General features: G+C 38.4%; 1 protein-coding gene across 1 annotated transcript in view; it reads right to left on the reverse strand.

The window, feature by feature from the left end:
- Positions 1-12,197, reverse strand: part of LOC129272661 (STE20-like serine/threonine-protein kinase) — a 36,190-nt gene extending 23,993 nt beyond the window's left edge. Inside the window, exons 1-3 of the mRNA XM_054909775.2 lie at positions 10,794-12,197; positions 2,942-3,023; positions 1,298-1,402 (exon numbers count right to left, since the gene is read on the reverse strand). Of these exons, the coding sequence (XP_054765750.2) occupies positions 1,298-1,402; positions 2,942-3,023; positions 10,794-10,927 (321 nt within the window). The 5' untranslated portion in view covers positions 10,928-12,197. The remainder of the gene's footprint in view (positions 1-1,297; positions 1,403-2,941; positions 3,024-10,793) is intronic.
- Positions 12,198-12,567: the final 370 nt, after the last annotated feature.

A 12,567-nucleotide genomic window follows, 5' to 3' on the forward strand; every position in this document is an offset into this window, starting at 1 on the left:
AATCTACAAATTAACTAAAGACAATTAAGGGCCGTCTGCACCATCACAAGTTTTCAAATTAGCGCGCTATTTCTGATCCGGCAAATTATCCAGATCTGAACAATCTCGAGATTATTTGCAATGGAGACGCAATTATCGCGCTAGTTCGTAGGATTAATCTCGAGATTGCAATCCCAAGTCAACTTGGGATTATTTGCAAAATAGCGGGCTATTTTACGAATTATCGCGCTAATTTGTAGGTGCAGACGCACTCGGGATTATTTATTCACGGCGTCAGACCATAATGCATCGATGCCTCGCTCGAGCAGAAATCGCTCTTCTTGCGATGGTGGAGACGGGGTTTCTTGAATCTCGAGATTAATCGCGAAGAGGGCCGATCGGGCTAAAATCTTGAGATTGAGCAAACTCGGGATGGGGCAGCACCGCCTTATGACATTTTTTGTGAGACAAGGATGGATCATGGAGGTCTGAAAAATGTTACCCTCATGGTTGGGCATAACAGCATAAGGAGGGGGTATAGAGGTTGGGAGAACGGCATTCCCCTGCCTACTTTAAGATGACAATAAACAAAGTATGGGTAGAAAAATTATAATATACACTGTACCAATGAACACTAAGTTTTGAACAGGATAATGCTTGTCTTTGAGCTTATTTCATAGAGAACTTATGGTTTTGGCAGAGCTGCCAAGTTGTATTTTGCATTTTTAGTATTCTTATCCCCAAAATCAGTATTTTGACAAAAAAATCAGTATTTTTACCGTGTGAGATAAATATTTTGTATTTTCCCCAAAAAAAAGTGTATTTCATAATAAAATGCTTGGCGCACTCGCCCATCACGGCGCTCAAGCTGCATGCAAGCTAAAATGCGCACTGCTCTTGCAGATGAAAAAAAAAAAACATTGAAACTTGTGTATATCTCACCCTGGTTTTTACAAAATGATTGAAAAAAAAAAGTTACCTGAAATTACATTGATCTAATAACCATATTTGTGTACGTTTTATGAAATAGAGACATATAGAGATGATTTTTCTCAATAAATTACAATTTTTTTACAAAAAACATATTTTTTAAAGAAAAAACGTACTGCCGTATTTTGGTTGCAAAACATACTAAATACGGCTAAAACGTACTGGTTGGCAGGTCTGTTTTGGTGACTTGCCTTTATGGTATTCCTAGTACTACGATGGAAACATGGTTCAGCAACCAATCAAATCAAGGTTTTCAAGAAGGTAATCATTTCTCTCATCGGAACAAAATTCTAGGATTTCAAGTGCCTAACTACTCAACTATACTTACATGATCGTCAGGCAGATCTTGAAGTTCCTCAAAGACATCGGCTTTTGCTTCCGCAAGCAGGTCCTTGATGGGTTTGGTGTCTGTGACATCATTGACCCACGGATGCTGTGTGGAGAGGATACAGAAAGCATGATCAGAAGAATATCGACTAGATATCCTAACCACCACATGAGCTGTTGTAATGAGAAGACGGTACTGACTATGATCACAGGTGATCTTGTACAGAAAGTGCATGTAGTCTGCACGCATAGCCTCATATTTGATACTTAAATCAATTATACCATGTCTAGAGTGAAGACTAGACTCAAAGGCCCGTATTCTGAAGTCAGGTTTAACTTAGACCACGGTCTAACTCTGTGCTAAAATTATGGGGAGCCAAAAAATCAGAAATTCTGTCTATATTGTTTATTTCTTATGTTTACTATTTTTGTTTCCTTTTGCTTTCATAATGAAGAAAAATACTTCAGTTATCATTCCCAGACAATTATGGACAATTTCGGTGTCATATGAGTTAATAACTGTTAGGGATTTGTGCACCAATCGGCTCTCCATAGTTAAACCACAACTTTAAACCAGGGTTTAATTTAAACCCGAGTTCAGAATACGGGCCAAACTATTTGTCTATGAGGCAGCCAAAGTACAGAGTAAATCTAGTCTCACTACTTCAGACTCTGCATTATGCACTGTGCAAATTGCGAAAACTGAAGGTCTGTGCCTGTAGACTATTAGAGTATGGCCCGTATTCTGAAGTCTGGTTTAACTTAAACTCTGGTTTTAAGTTGTGGTTTAACTATGGAAAGCCAGTTGTTACATACATCTTTAACAGTAGAGGTTCAATGTATCAGCTCATTTGACTCCCAAAACATTAACTGCCTGGGAAGGATAAGTATGACAATTGACTACACCATAGAATTAGTAAAGAGCACAGTAAACATGAGAAGCATTCACTGTAAACAAAATTTTGAAACGTTTGGCTTCCCATAATTTTAGCACAGAGTTTAGACCATGGTCTAAGTAAAACCTGACTTCAGAACACAGGCCTATGCCTCTGAGAACAAACGTACGGGTTTGTGTTTAATTATCATAGACTCTAAGTTAGTAGCATAAAGTGACCACAATATCGGAAGCAGTTTTTCTCTTTTTTGGGGGGAGGGGAGGGGGTGGGTAAATCATACACCAATGGAAAGGTGATAAGCTCCAAAATACAACTATCCAAGTTTCATGCATTTTCCCAAGCTTCCCAGCTGAGTATTTGCTTCAGAAACATTCAAATTCATAACTATCGAAAAATTGCTTTCATTGTGCTTTATTTATCATCCTTGATTCTAATGACACATTATCACTTTGACGGAGCTATAATTACGCACATTTGTATGCAAAACAAAATTAGATTATTTTCTATAATGAAAATCAAATGATCTCTTAATGATTTGCAGAGGAAAAATATATTTGCAAATATTCAGTGCATAAATGGACAGAAACCTACAAACGTTGTGGTTTCTAAAATAACTTTTAAGCAGTACATATGCATTTAAGTTGAATCTGGCATTGTTCTATGCTGCTACTTCATAGCTTTCCAGTAATTGTTTGGCTTCTGATATGGTCTTTAAAAGTTGATATGAATTAAGATATATATGTAGATACCTTGAGTAGATCAACTGCAGAAGGTCTCTTCTCTGGATTCTTCTCTAAGCATTTCCCAAGGAAGTCATTGAATTCTCTTGACCTAAAAGAAACAACAGAAAATAGGACATGTTATATCATAAAGGGTTCAAAAGAGTGCTAAATGCAAAAAGAAGTGTCAAATAGTATATTCAGTTATTATAAAGCATTATCTGGATATATGAAGAACAAGTAGGATAATGATGATAATAAAAATATTATACTTCTATATATATAACTTTAATAAAAGGGAATGATGTCTCAGTTTAAAAGTTTCTTCTTGCATGCTGCACATGGTGTATTAACGTTGTCCACTCCTTGGGGAACATTCCAACATGGGCTGCTAAGTTCAAATTGATATGTTGGTTTTGGCATTCTACTAGATGAACCTGGGTGGAGAGTGGCAAGGTGAAGACTCATGTCTTGCCTATTAAGGACGCTAAGTGCCTATCAGAAGAATTGTTTTTAATAAATTTGTGTATGTACTGAACTAACCATCCAACTAGATCTACAGATTCCAACTTAAACAACATCGGTGACGGAGGCGCAGAATACAAAAGAATATCCTCCATTCTATTCCTCTATTACAACAGCTTCCAGAGAAGACTCCAATACATTGAGATCACAACTGCATCATTATTCTATTTGGACAGTCATCCAATCAATGTATCCAAGTTCAAGATGTTCTTAGCTGAAATGTGGACAGATCGTTAATCAACTTAAAACCATTAGAATGAGTCCTTCAATATACAACCTGTACCAATGTCACACCAACTGTGCAGGAAATGTTCATTACTGATGCCTTTAATCCAATGAAAACAATATAAATGTTTCCAAATTCACTTTGACAATCAAGGTATTTAATCCTGATAGAATGACTGAAAAAAAATTGTATCCCGGTACTGCATAGAAGTATTCCTGATGGAAACTACAAAAAGTTTGCTGAACAGATCCCCTTTCTATTCTTCAGCATCTAACATCCTGCGATCAATCAGAGCTTAACCACCTTCTGCGCCGAGTATGGGATGAGTGAGTGAAATTCCCGCTTGCTGACTCGGAAGCAACGACACAGAGGCAACAGCGGTGACAACAACGAAGTGAGACAATCATCCAAAGTCTGTGCGGGGTGGGGACAACATTGACTCAGAGCAATTGTGAATGGGAGGAAGTGGGCGCTTGTTTCCTCGCGGGGCGCCGACGCAGCTCTCGCTTCGCAGGGATCTTCCCTTCGTTGACGAGGTGGTGGTGCAGGACAGGTGAGAGGGTAAGAGAATGAACATCATCATGATTCAATTTCCCTTTCCTTCTCCTGGTAAATGTTGGATGGTGAGGTGGGGTCCACCAGACAAGGATCTTTGGTCAATTACCTTTCTTCCCAAACTGCCAAGAATGAGAGAAACCCTAAGCCTGAAAGGCAACAACAGATCTGACCCTACGTGATTTTAATACTCAGATAATACTTCACAGCATTATATAAATTCACGTTCCCAAAGTAAATCTTTGCTGGAGAAACAATAAATTACACCTCATAAGATTTTTTTAGAAAAATTCAATCTGTGAATGAATAAATTCATTATACCATGTCAAAGGAAAGATTATCAATCCAAAAAGACACAGTATAGCATGCTAGCAGCCCCTTTTTAACCCCCTGAACACTGAAGACTTTTTGAGATAAGGTTTATGCCACCCAAAAGCTATATAAGAAGTCCCCCCTGAAGAAGTAAAGTAATTCATACCTTTGCTATCAAAATGCTATCTCTTCAGGACCTATCACGCACCTGGACATCTTAGACAGCGTTTGCCGATGTACAAAAAGTAAGCCATTTACCACTTAATCTTATTTCTCGACATAAAAATTGTAATTCTTTGATATTAGGATATCTAACTTTTCTCAAATAAGAACTAATTTGTTGATATCAACAAATTCATTTTGTATCGTTAACCGAACTGTAATTCTCGATATCAAGAAATAGAATATAATGATAAAATGGCTGGCTATACAGACATCGACGTTCACTAGCGAAGATGTTCAGACTGACAGTCTCTGTACCTGTAATCCTGATAAGAGGGTATGACCTATATCATCAGGGTAGATAAGGATTTTTCTGAATGCAATTTGATACAGATTTGATCACCTGGAAGGATTGGAGTGTAAGAAGATGGATCAACATCAGGAGGTCTATCATCAGAAGGAATCAGTTGAAAGTCAAAGTCAAGGATTAGATCTTAAAGCTCTGCAAGAAAGAGAATTGGTAACAGAAATTGATCTAACACTTTACTTGTCTGGGATTGATAGGTAGTTAGCGAGATAATCTGACATTACCCTTGTGAAGGCTGGCAAAATGTGTTTAGTAATAGACTATTAAATAGTATGTAGGTTGCAATGGTCAATTTTGACTTATACTGGGGAAGTTAATGCTGATTATTCCCAGCATGCAACCTTCAAAGAGCAGGATCATCTTTAACATTTCGCTCATGCTTCCAGGTGAATTCTATGTATATTTCCGAAGTTTATTTGAGATCATGTAGTGTAGGCCATAATGGTCAATTTTGATCAGATGCTGCTCAGCTTTTTTACAGCTAACATTTGGCGAGTGATCTCTCGAGGATGTGGGCATAGTAACATGCCATTTGCTCTGCGACAATTGCTCCAGGTCACACGGGCCTAACTACAACTGGCAGGCCAAAGATATTCATTCGAGCCAACCCATTGCTCAATTTTGAAATTTGATATTGCTGATTGACAAAAATGAATGAATATGATTGACAATCTAATCACTACATCTATATCACTACTTTGGAACTATTTTTTAACTGGAGGAAGAATTAGGGCCATTTTACTCTCTCAAGTGATGAATTCGATCCTGTCAGGTGTAGTCTTCATAAAAGCCGATTTATTTTTAAAATGAGCCGGTCGAGGTACCCTTTTCTGGTCAGATATGGAATCTCAGACATATATCCTGTCCACTGGTAGTTAACATTCAACCCTCGAATTTCCTCCTTATTTTTTATGATTTTTTTTAAGTGCCACTTTAACACACGAGTCTATGGGAAATGAATTAGGCCTGTGATACCTCCAGGCTTTATTTTGCCAAGATGTAGGGTTAGGGTTGCAACAGGATTTTATATTGGGTTTCGGGTTAATAGGATTAAGGTGTTACATCCAGGGTTGAAGATTGTCCTTTGATTAGTGTGTGGAATTCATAGAGTCCTGAGCATTCGTCGTTGGAGAAAATGTCACGGAGCCCTGGGCATAGGAGACTCTCATTGACTACAACATGTATTGTATGCTATTGTACAACTGGAATATTATTGACTGAGTTTAGAATTGACTACTAGTATTCTTTGCCTCTTGTTTGTTTGTTATTCATTTATATGAGGAAAAAGAAAAACCCTTCACAGCATCCTAATTTTGCCTTTGCCTTGCTATTGGTTAGCTATAAAGAAGATTGTTAGATTATACCAAAACAAGTATTGGTTTTACGAAAACAAGGCCTGATGAGCTTTCAATGCCAATTTTCTGTAAGTCCTCAAAACAAATCAACACAGCTTCTTCTTCCTTGATACGTAATCCGGAAAACTGTTTCACAACTTAAAAATAGTTAAATACGGTGAACAGTACCAACATCTCAACATTTCTTAGTCATTCATCAATTTAACTTGTCAAGTCTGACCTTCAAGAATACAAATTCTAGAAATCAAAACCTCCCTAGGGGGTTATCTAAAGCCGTCTTGATATCTACACCATCTCCAAGCCTACGTCACTTGTGTCGATGACCAATAGAGGGAGACACAACACCCAAAATAAACAACTTCCTACCTGGATTTTGGATATGTGAGTAATGCTGTATGGGACAGGTGAACTGCCTGAGATTATCGTTAGGCTTAGGGATTTTTTTTAAAAAAGAGGTTATAATTGAACTTGTATCGGGGTTGTTGGAGAAGTAACACCTCGGTTCTATTTATATAGCTTCCGGATTAGGTTCATGCGATGATGTATGGAAGCCAACAACGACATCATAATTCAACTAATCATCACATACTCGAATGTGTGGTTTATTAGAATTTTGGAATGGATGCGAGACTGATAGTTTTGGGCCACCGAGTTGTTGAAGTATCAAAGCAAAATAAAGGCTGAAATATTAACATTATTGAATAAAGGGACTTTAAAATCACATAAATATGCCTATAGCTAGAAAAAAATTGCAAGGGGTCTCAAGGCTGATTTTACACGTTTACCCATTGGGGCGGCGGGCGAATTCGCCCCGGAAATGCCTAAAGTCGCCCTCAAAATCAACCAAAATCATGCTTTCGGGGGCGAAATAAAACCTTAATGTCGCCCCAAAAATTATTGCCGAGGGATAACAACTCAGCGTCCCACGAGCGCCATATGCTCGAGCTCCGCTTACCATTTAAAAATAATCAAAAATCCGCACTCAAAATCATGAACAAGCCTTGGAAATAGCGAGGAGCACAGTTTTAAATTCCGAAGTTGCGTACCACGTTTTTCCATACACATGGTATGAAAAAAAAATCAACGCAACGGTCGGGAAACGGTTGCATGTATAGGGGTCCATTATGACTACCACCATGTGCAATTTCTAATGCACATTTTCCCCTACAGATATCACAATTCTGTGATAAAATAATTCGAATTACACAGAAAATAAATCCCAGAGTCTAGTAACCTCGCGTTGGTGAATTGTCATTCGGCTTTGCTTTTCAAAACGGCCTAGTAACATCCAAAATAACTTATCTTATTTGCTAATTATAACTTAACAAGTGGAACGCCTCTGGCAGTCTCGCCTGCATTACGCGATTTAATATAGCAGCAGTGCTAACTTTGAAAACTACTATAAAATAATCATTCACAAAAACTCCATTCATATAATGACATAATACCACGTTCATTGACCATAAATGACATTTGAACGGTGACTTAAGACTTGTCAACTACATCCATGTCCACATTTCAATCACTCTATCTATAAACTTTCAAAGTTATGATGGCAATTCAACAATTACCCCAACATGGCCTAAGTTTATTGACCTTAACTGACCTTTGACCTTGGTTTTGTGACCTGAAACTCACAGGGGATGTTCAGTGATACTTGATTACTCTTATATCCCAAGTTTTATAAACTAGATCCATAAACTTTCAGAGTTAGGATGGTAATTTAACAAATACCCCCAACACGGCCAAAGTTCATTGACCTTAAATGACCATTGACCATGGTCATGTGACCTGAAACTCGTACAGGATGTTCAGTGATACTTGATTACTCTTATGTCCAAGTTTTATGAACTAAATCCGTAAACTTTCAGAGTTAGGATGGTAATTTAACAAATACCCCCAACACGGCCAAAGTTCATTGACCTTAAATGACCATTGACCATGGTCATGTGACCTGAAACTCGCACATGATGTTTGCTAATACTTGATTAACCTTATGTCCAAGTTTCATTAACTAGATCCATAAATTTTCAAAGTTATGATGTCATTTCAAAAACTTAAACTTCGGTTAAGATTTTGAAAATAATTCTCCCAACATGGTCAAAGTTCATTGACCCTAAATGACCTTTGACCTTGGTCATGTGACCTGAAACTCAGGCAGGATGTTTAGTAATACTTGATTAACCTTATGTCCAAGTTTCATGAACTAGGTCCATATACTTTCTAAGTTATGATGTCATTTCAAAAACTTAACCTTAGGTTAAGATTTGATGTTGACGCCGCCGCCGCCGTCGCCGCCGCCGTCGGAAAAGCGGCGCCTATAGTCTCGCTCTGCTATGCAGGCGAGACAAAAATCATTTGTTTTATTTTTCTAGGGGATGAGATAAATATCAGACAATAAATAATCAAACAAAGCTCCATCTATTTTACAAGGCCGGCGGGAGGCTCACGCACGCACGCATTGGTGCTTGTACTAGCTAGCCAGTCTGAGCTCTGTCTCTCTGCCAGAGCTCTGGGGGACAATTCGCTCAGTAAAGGCCTCAATGATGGTGATTTTCTGTTTCAGAGTTTACATTTCGGGTATATTATTCAAAACTGCCAATAAAGTTTGATGATTTCTTCATTGTCATGTATATTTAAGTTATTAATGAGTTCATTCTCACCAAATTTAGACTCGCCCATAGAGAAATGCAATTTTCGTGGAGATCTGCGTTTTCAAAGAACTTCAGGAAAAGTTAGGGTATGTGGGCCTTTATTCCATGGCCGAGTACAGGTTATTGTACTGGAATAGATGGTGTAGAAATTAGATATTGAATTCATTTATATCCAAGTCCAACTCACAGTCACACCCACACAAAATAAACTACCTTGCTACTGCATGTAGATCTATGAAAATTGAAAAATAAACTAAATTACACAAATTAATTTGTGAGCTTTGGGAGTAGATTCAAACCACAAATAAATTTATTTTATAAGTAATTATTATCAGTAAGTAGAAATATAAAGGTAATAAGGCCTAGGTTCATTGTTTAAGCAATTTTATCCAGCCTGATGATGATTTTTTATTTTGTTTTATTTACGTGATATCACACTTTTTAACGATTAATTTTACAAAGAATAGGGACAACAATTTTCTTCTGTAAAAGTTGTCCACGAACTGGTTGACCGATTAAAACCAATTAAGAGATACCTTACCATAGGCCTGCACAAACATAATACTCGTTTGCGAGCAATACTAATATACCCTCATCAGATATTTCATGACGACGATGACCAATGAAAGAGAATTGAATCATTCAATTTCAAATTCCAGACACAGTCTGTGGATTAAACAGGATTAACGCTAATGGTGATATCATAATGGGTGTAGCCGGATCAAGAGAGGGGCGATTAATCAACTCCATGCCAGTCTGTATTAGGGCATATGGACTCTATAGGCTATAGGAGGTCTGTCCTTAGAGCAAGGGTGGGGGAGGAAGGAGGGGGGGGGGGGGTAATCAATGTATGAACCCAACAACTGACAGCAACAGTTGGCAAGAGAAAGGATGTTTCCATAATTCAATACAGAACAAATTTTAACTGGAACCAATAAGACCAATAATTTGAAGGGGGAAAAAATTGGGTGTGGCTCCATTACTATACATGTACAAGAGAGTTCAAGCTTGAATATACAGCAAGTCTAAATTTTCTCAAACCACCTGTTGAGAAATGGATATAGGTGTACTTATGTTTGGTTATAGACAGAAAAAAAAATGAAATAGATCCTTGGTATCCTGCAAGAAATCTTAAGTGCTAGTTGTGAGTAAAGTAGCATTATGGTTGTAGGGACCATTTCCCAAAGATGATATACAGATAATACTTCCTCTTCTATGTCAATCTTCTCTACCAGTCTAGTTTCCATCTCTCATCATCTTAAAGTACATGTACATGTCATTATAGTTTTCAATGCTAGCAGGTTACAAAACCAGAGGACCTATGGCTCAACATCCTCTTCAAGAGACCTTACGTTAGGACTACCTCACCAGGAGGCAATCAGGCATCGACTTGGCATTTGAACCTAGGGTGCAGGGTGACAAGACCACTGACTGGTCTAATCCCCATAACGAATGGGTGAATCATGGACATGTTGGAAGAACTACATGTATTACAGGCTAATTCATCCCGAGAAGAGGGGGGAGGCAGGGATGACAGGCTGATTGCCACCAGCTCATCAAAGATACTCAAATCCCAGCGGTCAGATCTGAATGACAACTTCTCTGTGGCATTGATGAAGTACAACAGTACAACATCTCTCTACCTGACAAGACTCTTTAAATGCCAATATGAAGAGATGACTAACACAATACATACGCAATCCTCCAATTTGAATAGGTTACTCACCGTACGATTTCGAGAACGAGACTCGCAAAGTCGCGCACCGTTCCCTCGATCTCTCTCGAGACCCCTTCCTCTTCTTCATCCTCTTCCTCCTCTGATGAGCCTTCAGTTCTTCTCTCCTTTCCTTCCTCTAACATAGTGCAATTAGTCTTTCATAAATCTTTGAGGAACTTTGATGACTAAAATCCATCTTTAACACAGACGTATACAGATAACAGATGTACACTGTACAAGAATCATCTTTCAATTGTTCTGAGAGCGAGATTACTCTTTTGCAAGTTCATAACTATAGTCATATGATATTGCTCATCTATGTATTCCTTTGCAAACCATTTCTTAAGAATTGCATTTATTTCAAACAGCCATATTATTCAAGCATCAATGAAATCTACCACACAAGAAAAGAGTTTCTTTGAGTTTCATTCTAAAGATCATCCATGACAGCAGAAGTATCGGGCTCTAATTTCTTCAACTATCAAACTTCTTTTGTAGAAGCTGACAGCCAGAGTTAATCATATTTTCAGCTCCAGGTAGATGGTATGATTAGTCTTATTGCATAATACATTTTGCTTTGAGGCTTGAAAACACAACTGGCATTGTGAATATCTTTGGGTTATGCAGGATAATTCATTGATTGAATTAGATAGCAACAGCCTCATGATTGAATCATCAATGCATGTCCAAGGCTAAGATATCAATAGCCTCCACCCATATGGTCTGAGCATCATCATCATTGTTGTAGAATGCCTCTGGCCTTTAATTCTACATCCATCATTATCAACGCACATCAGCAAAGAAGCAACATGAAGGTAGGTCTCGTTGAGAAGCAGTTATCCAATTCTGTGACTTTACAATCATCTCCGCGATGGCATTGACGAGTTTTTCCAGGCGACTGCTTCTACAATCACAGCATTTCTGTTTTTGACAGCATACCAAACTTTGCAAAATCATGAAGAAAACTTCACAAGATCTGCTTTCCTGCAATAGTCAATATCGACGGATGATTATGTATTCTCCAATATTTTTATTCAATGGATCGATCCATTCGCACAAAATCTTGGATTTTCCATCAAGATCTGTCACCTTGCCACCCCCACCATTGATTAAAGACACACCCACAAAGTCCTTGGTAGTAGCGATATCATAGGAGGCACTTATATGCAGTACAATCCCATTGGCTGCACTCTGGCTGATCGGAACTACCGGGTAGACCGACAACGGATGCACTATAACAATTCCCTGGTAGAAGGCCGATGGGAGAGATGGGTGGGAAAAGTTCTTGACCGTGGAAGCCCGACAAATCATGCACAAATACTTTCTCAAAGGAAACTACAAGAAAAGAAAAGCCGAGGCACAAAACAGAGATCCATCAACATCACTGTGACGCCCGCAGCTATATTTGGAATCAGATTTCAAAGAGTTATTATTGGAGAAACTTTTGTGTTCACGACAGGGAGTCGGTGGTGTGAAGCCATAGTTCATCTTGATCTTTGATCCTGCTTTGCCTGCCATATTTCTTTCTTTATCTTCTTTCTCTCTTCTGTCCATCTCTTGACAAGTATACCATGGATCCCCATCTCTCTGCCTCTCCCTCTCTCTCTCTGTCTATCTCACCTTCTATCTTACTGTCCTACATAGTCATATCAGGGGTGGTGCTACAAGGGGGGCAGGGGAGGCTGGTAGCCCCACTCCTATGATATTTTTTCTAAAGTACAGAATAAATATTAAAGGAGTGAAAAAAAGAAGGGGAGAGAGATAAAAGACCATAAAAAAGAGA

This window comes from Lytechinus pictus, chromosome 12 (genome assembly GCF_037042905.1).
Source record: "Lytechinus pictus isolate F3 Inbred chromosome 12, Lp3.0, whole genome shotgun sequence".
NCBI lineage: Eukaryota > Metazoa > Echinodermata > Echinoidea > Temnopleuroida > Toxopneustidae > Lytechinus > Lytechinus pictus.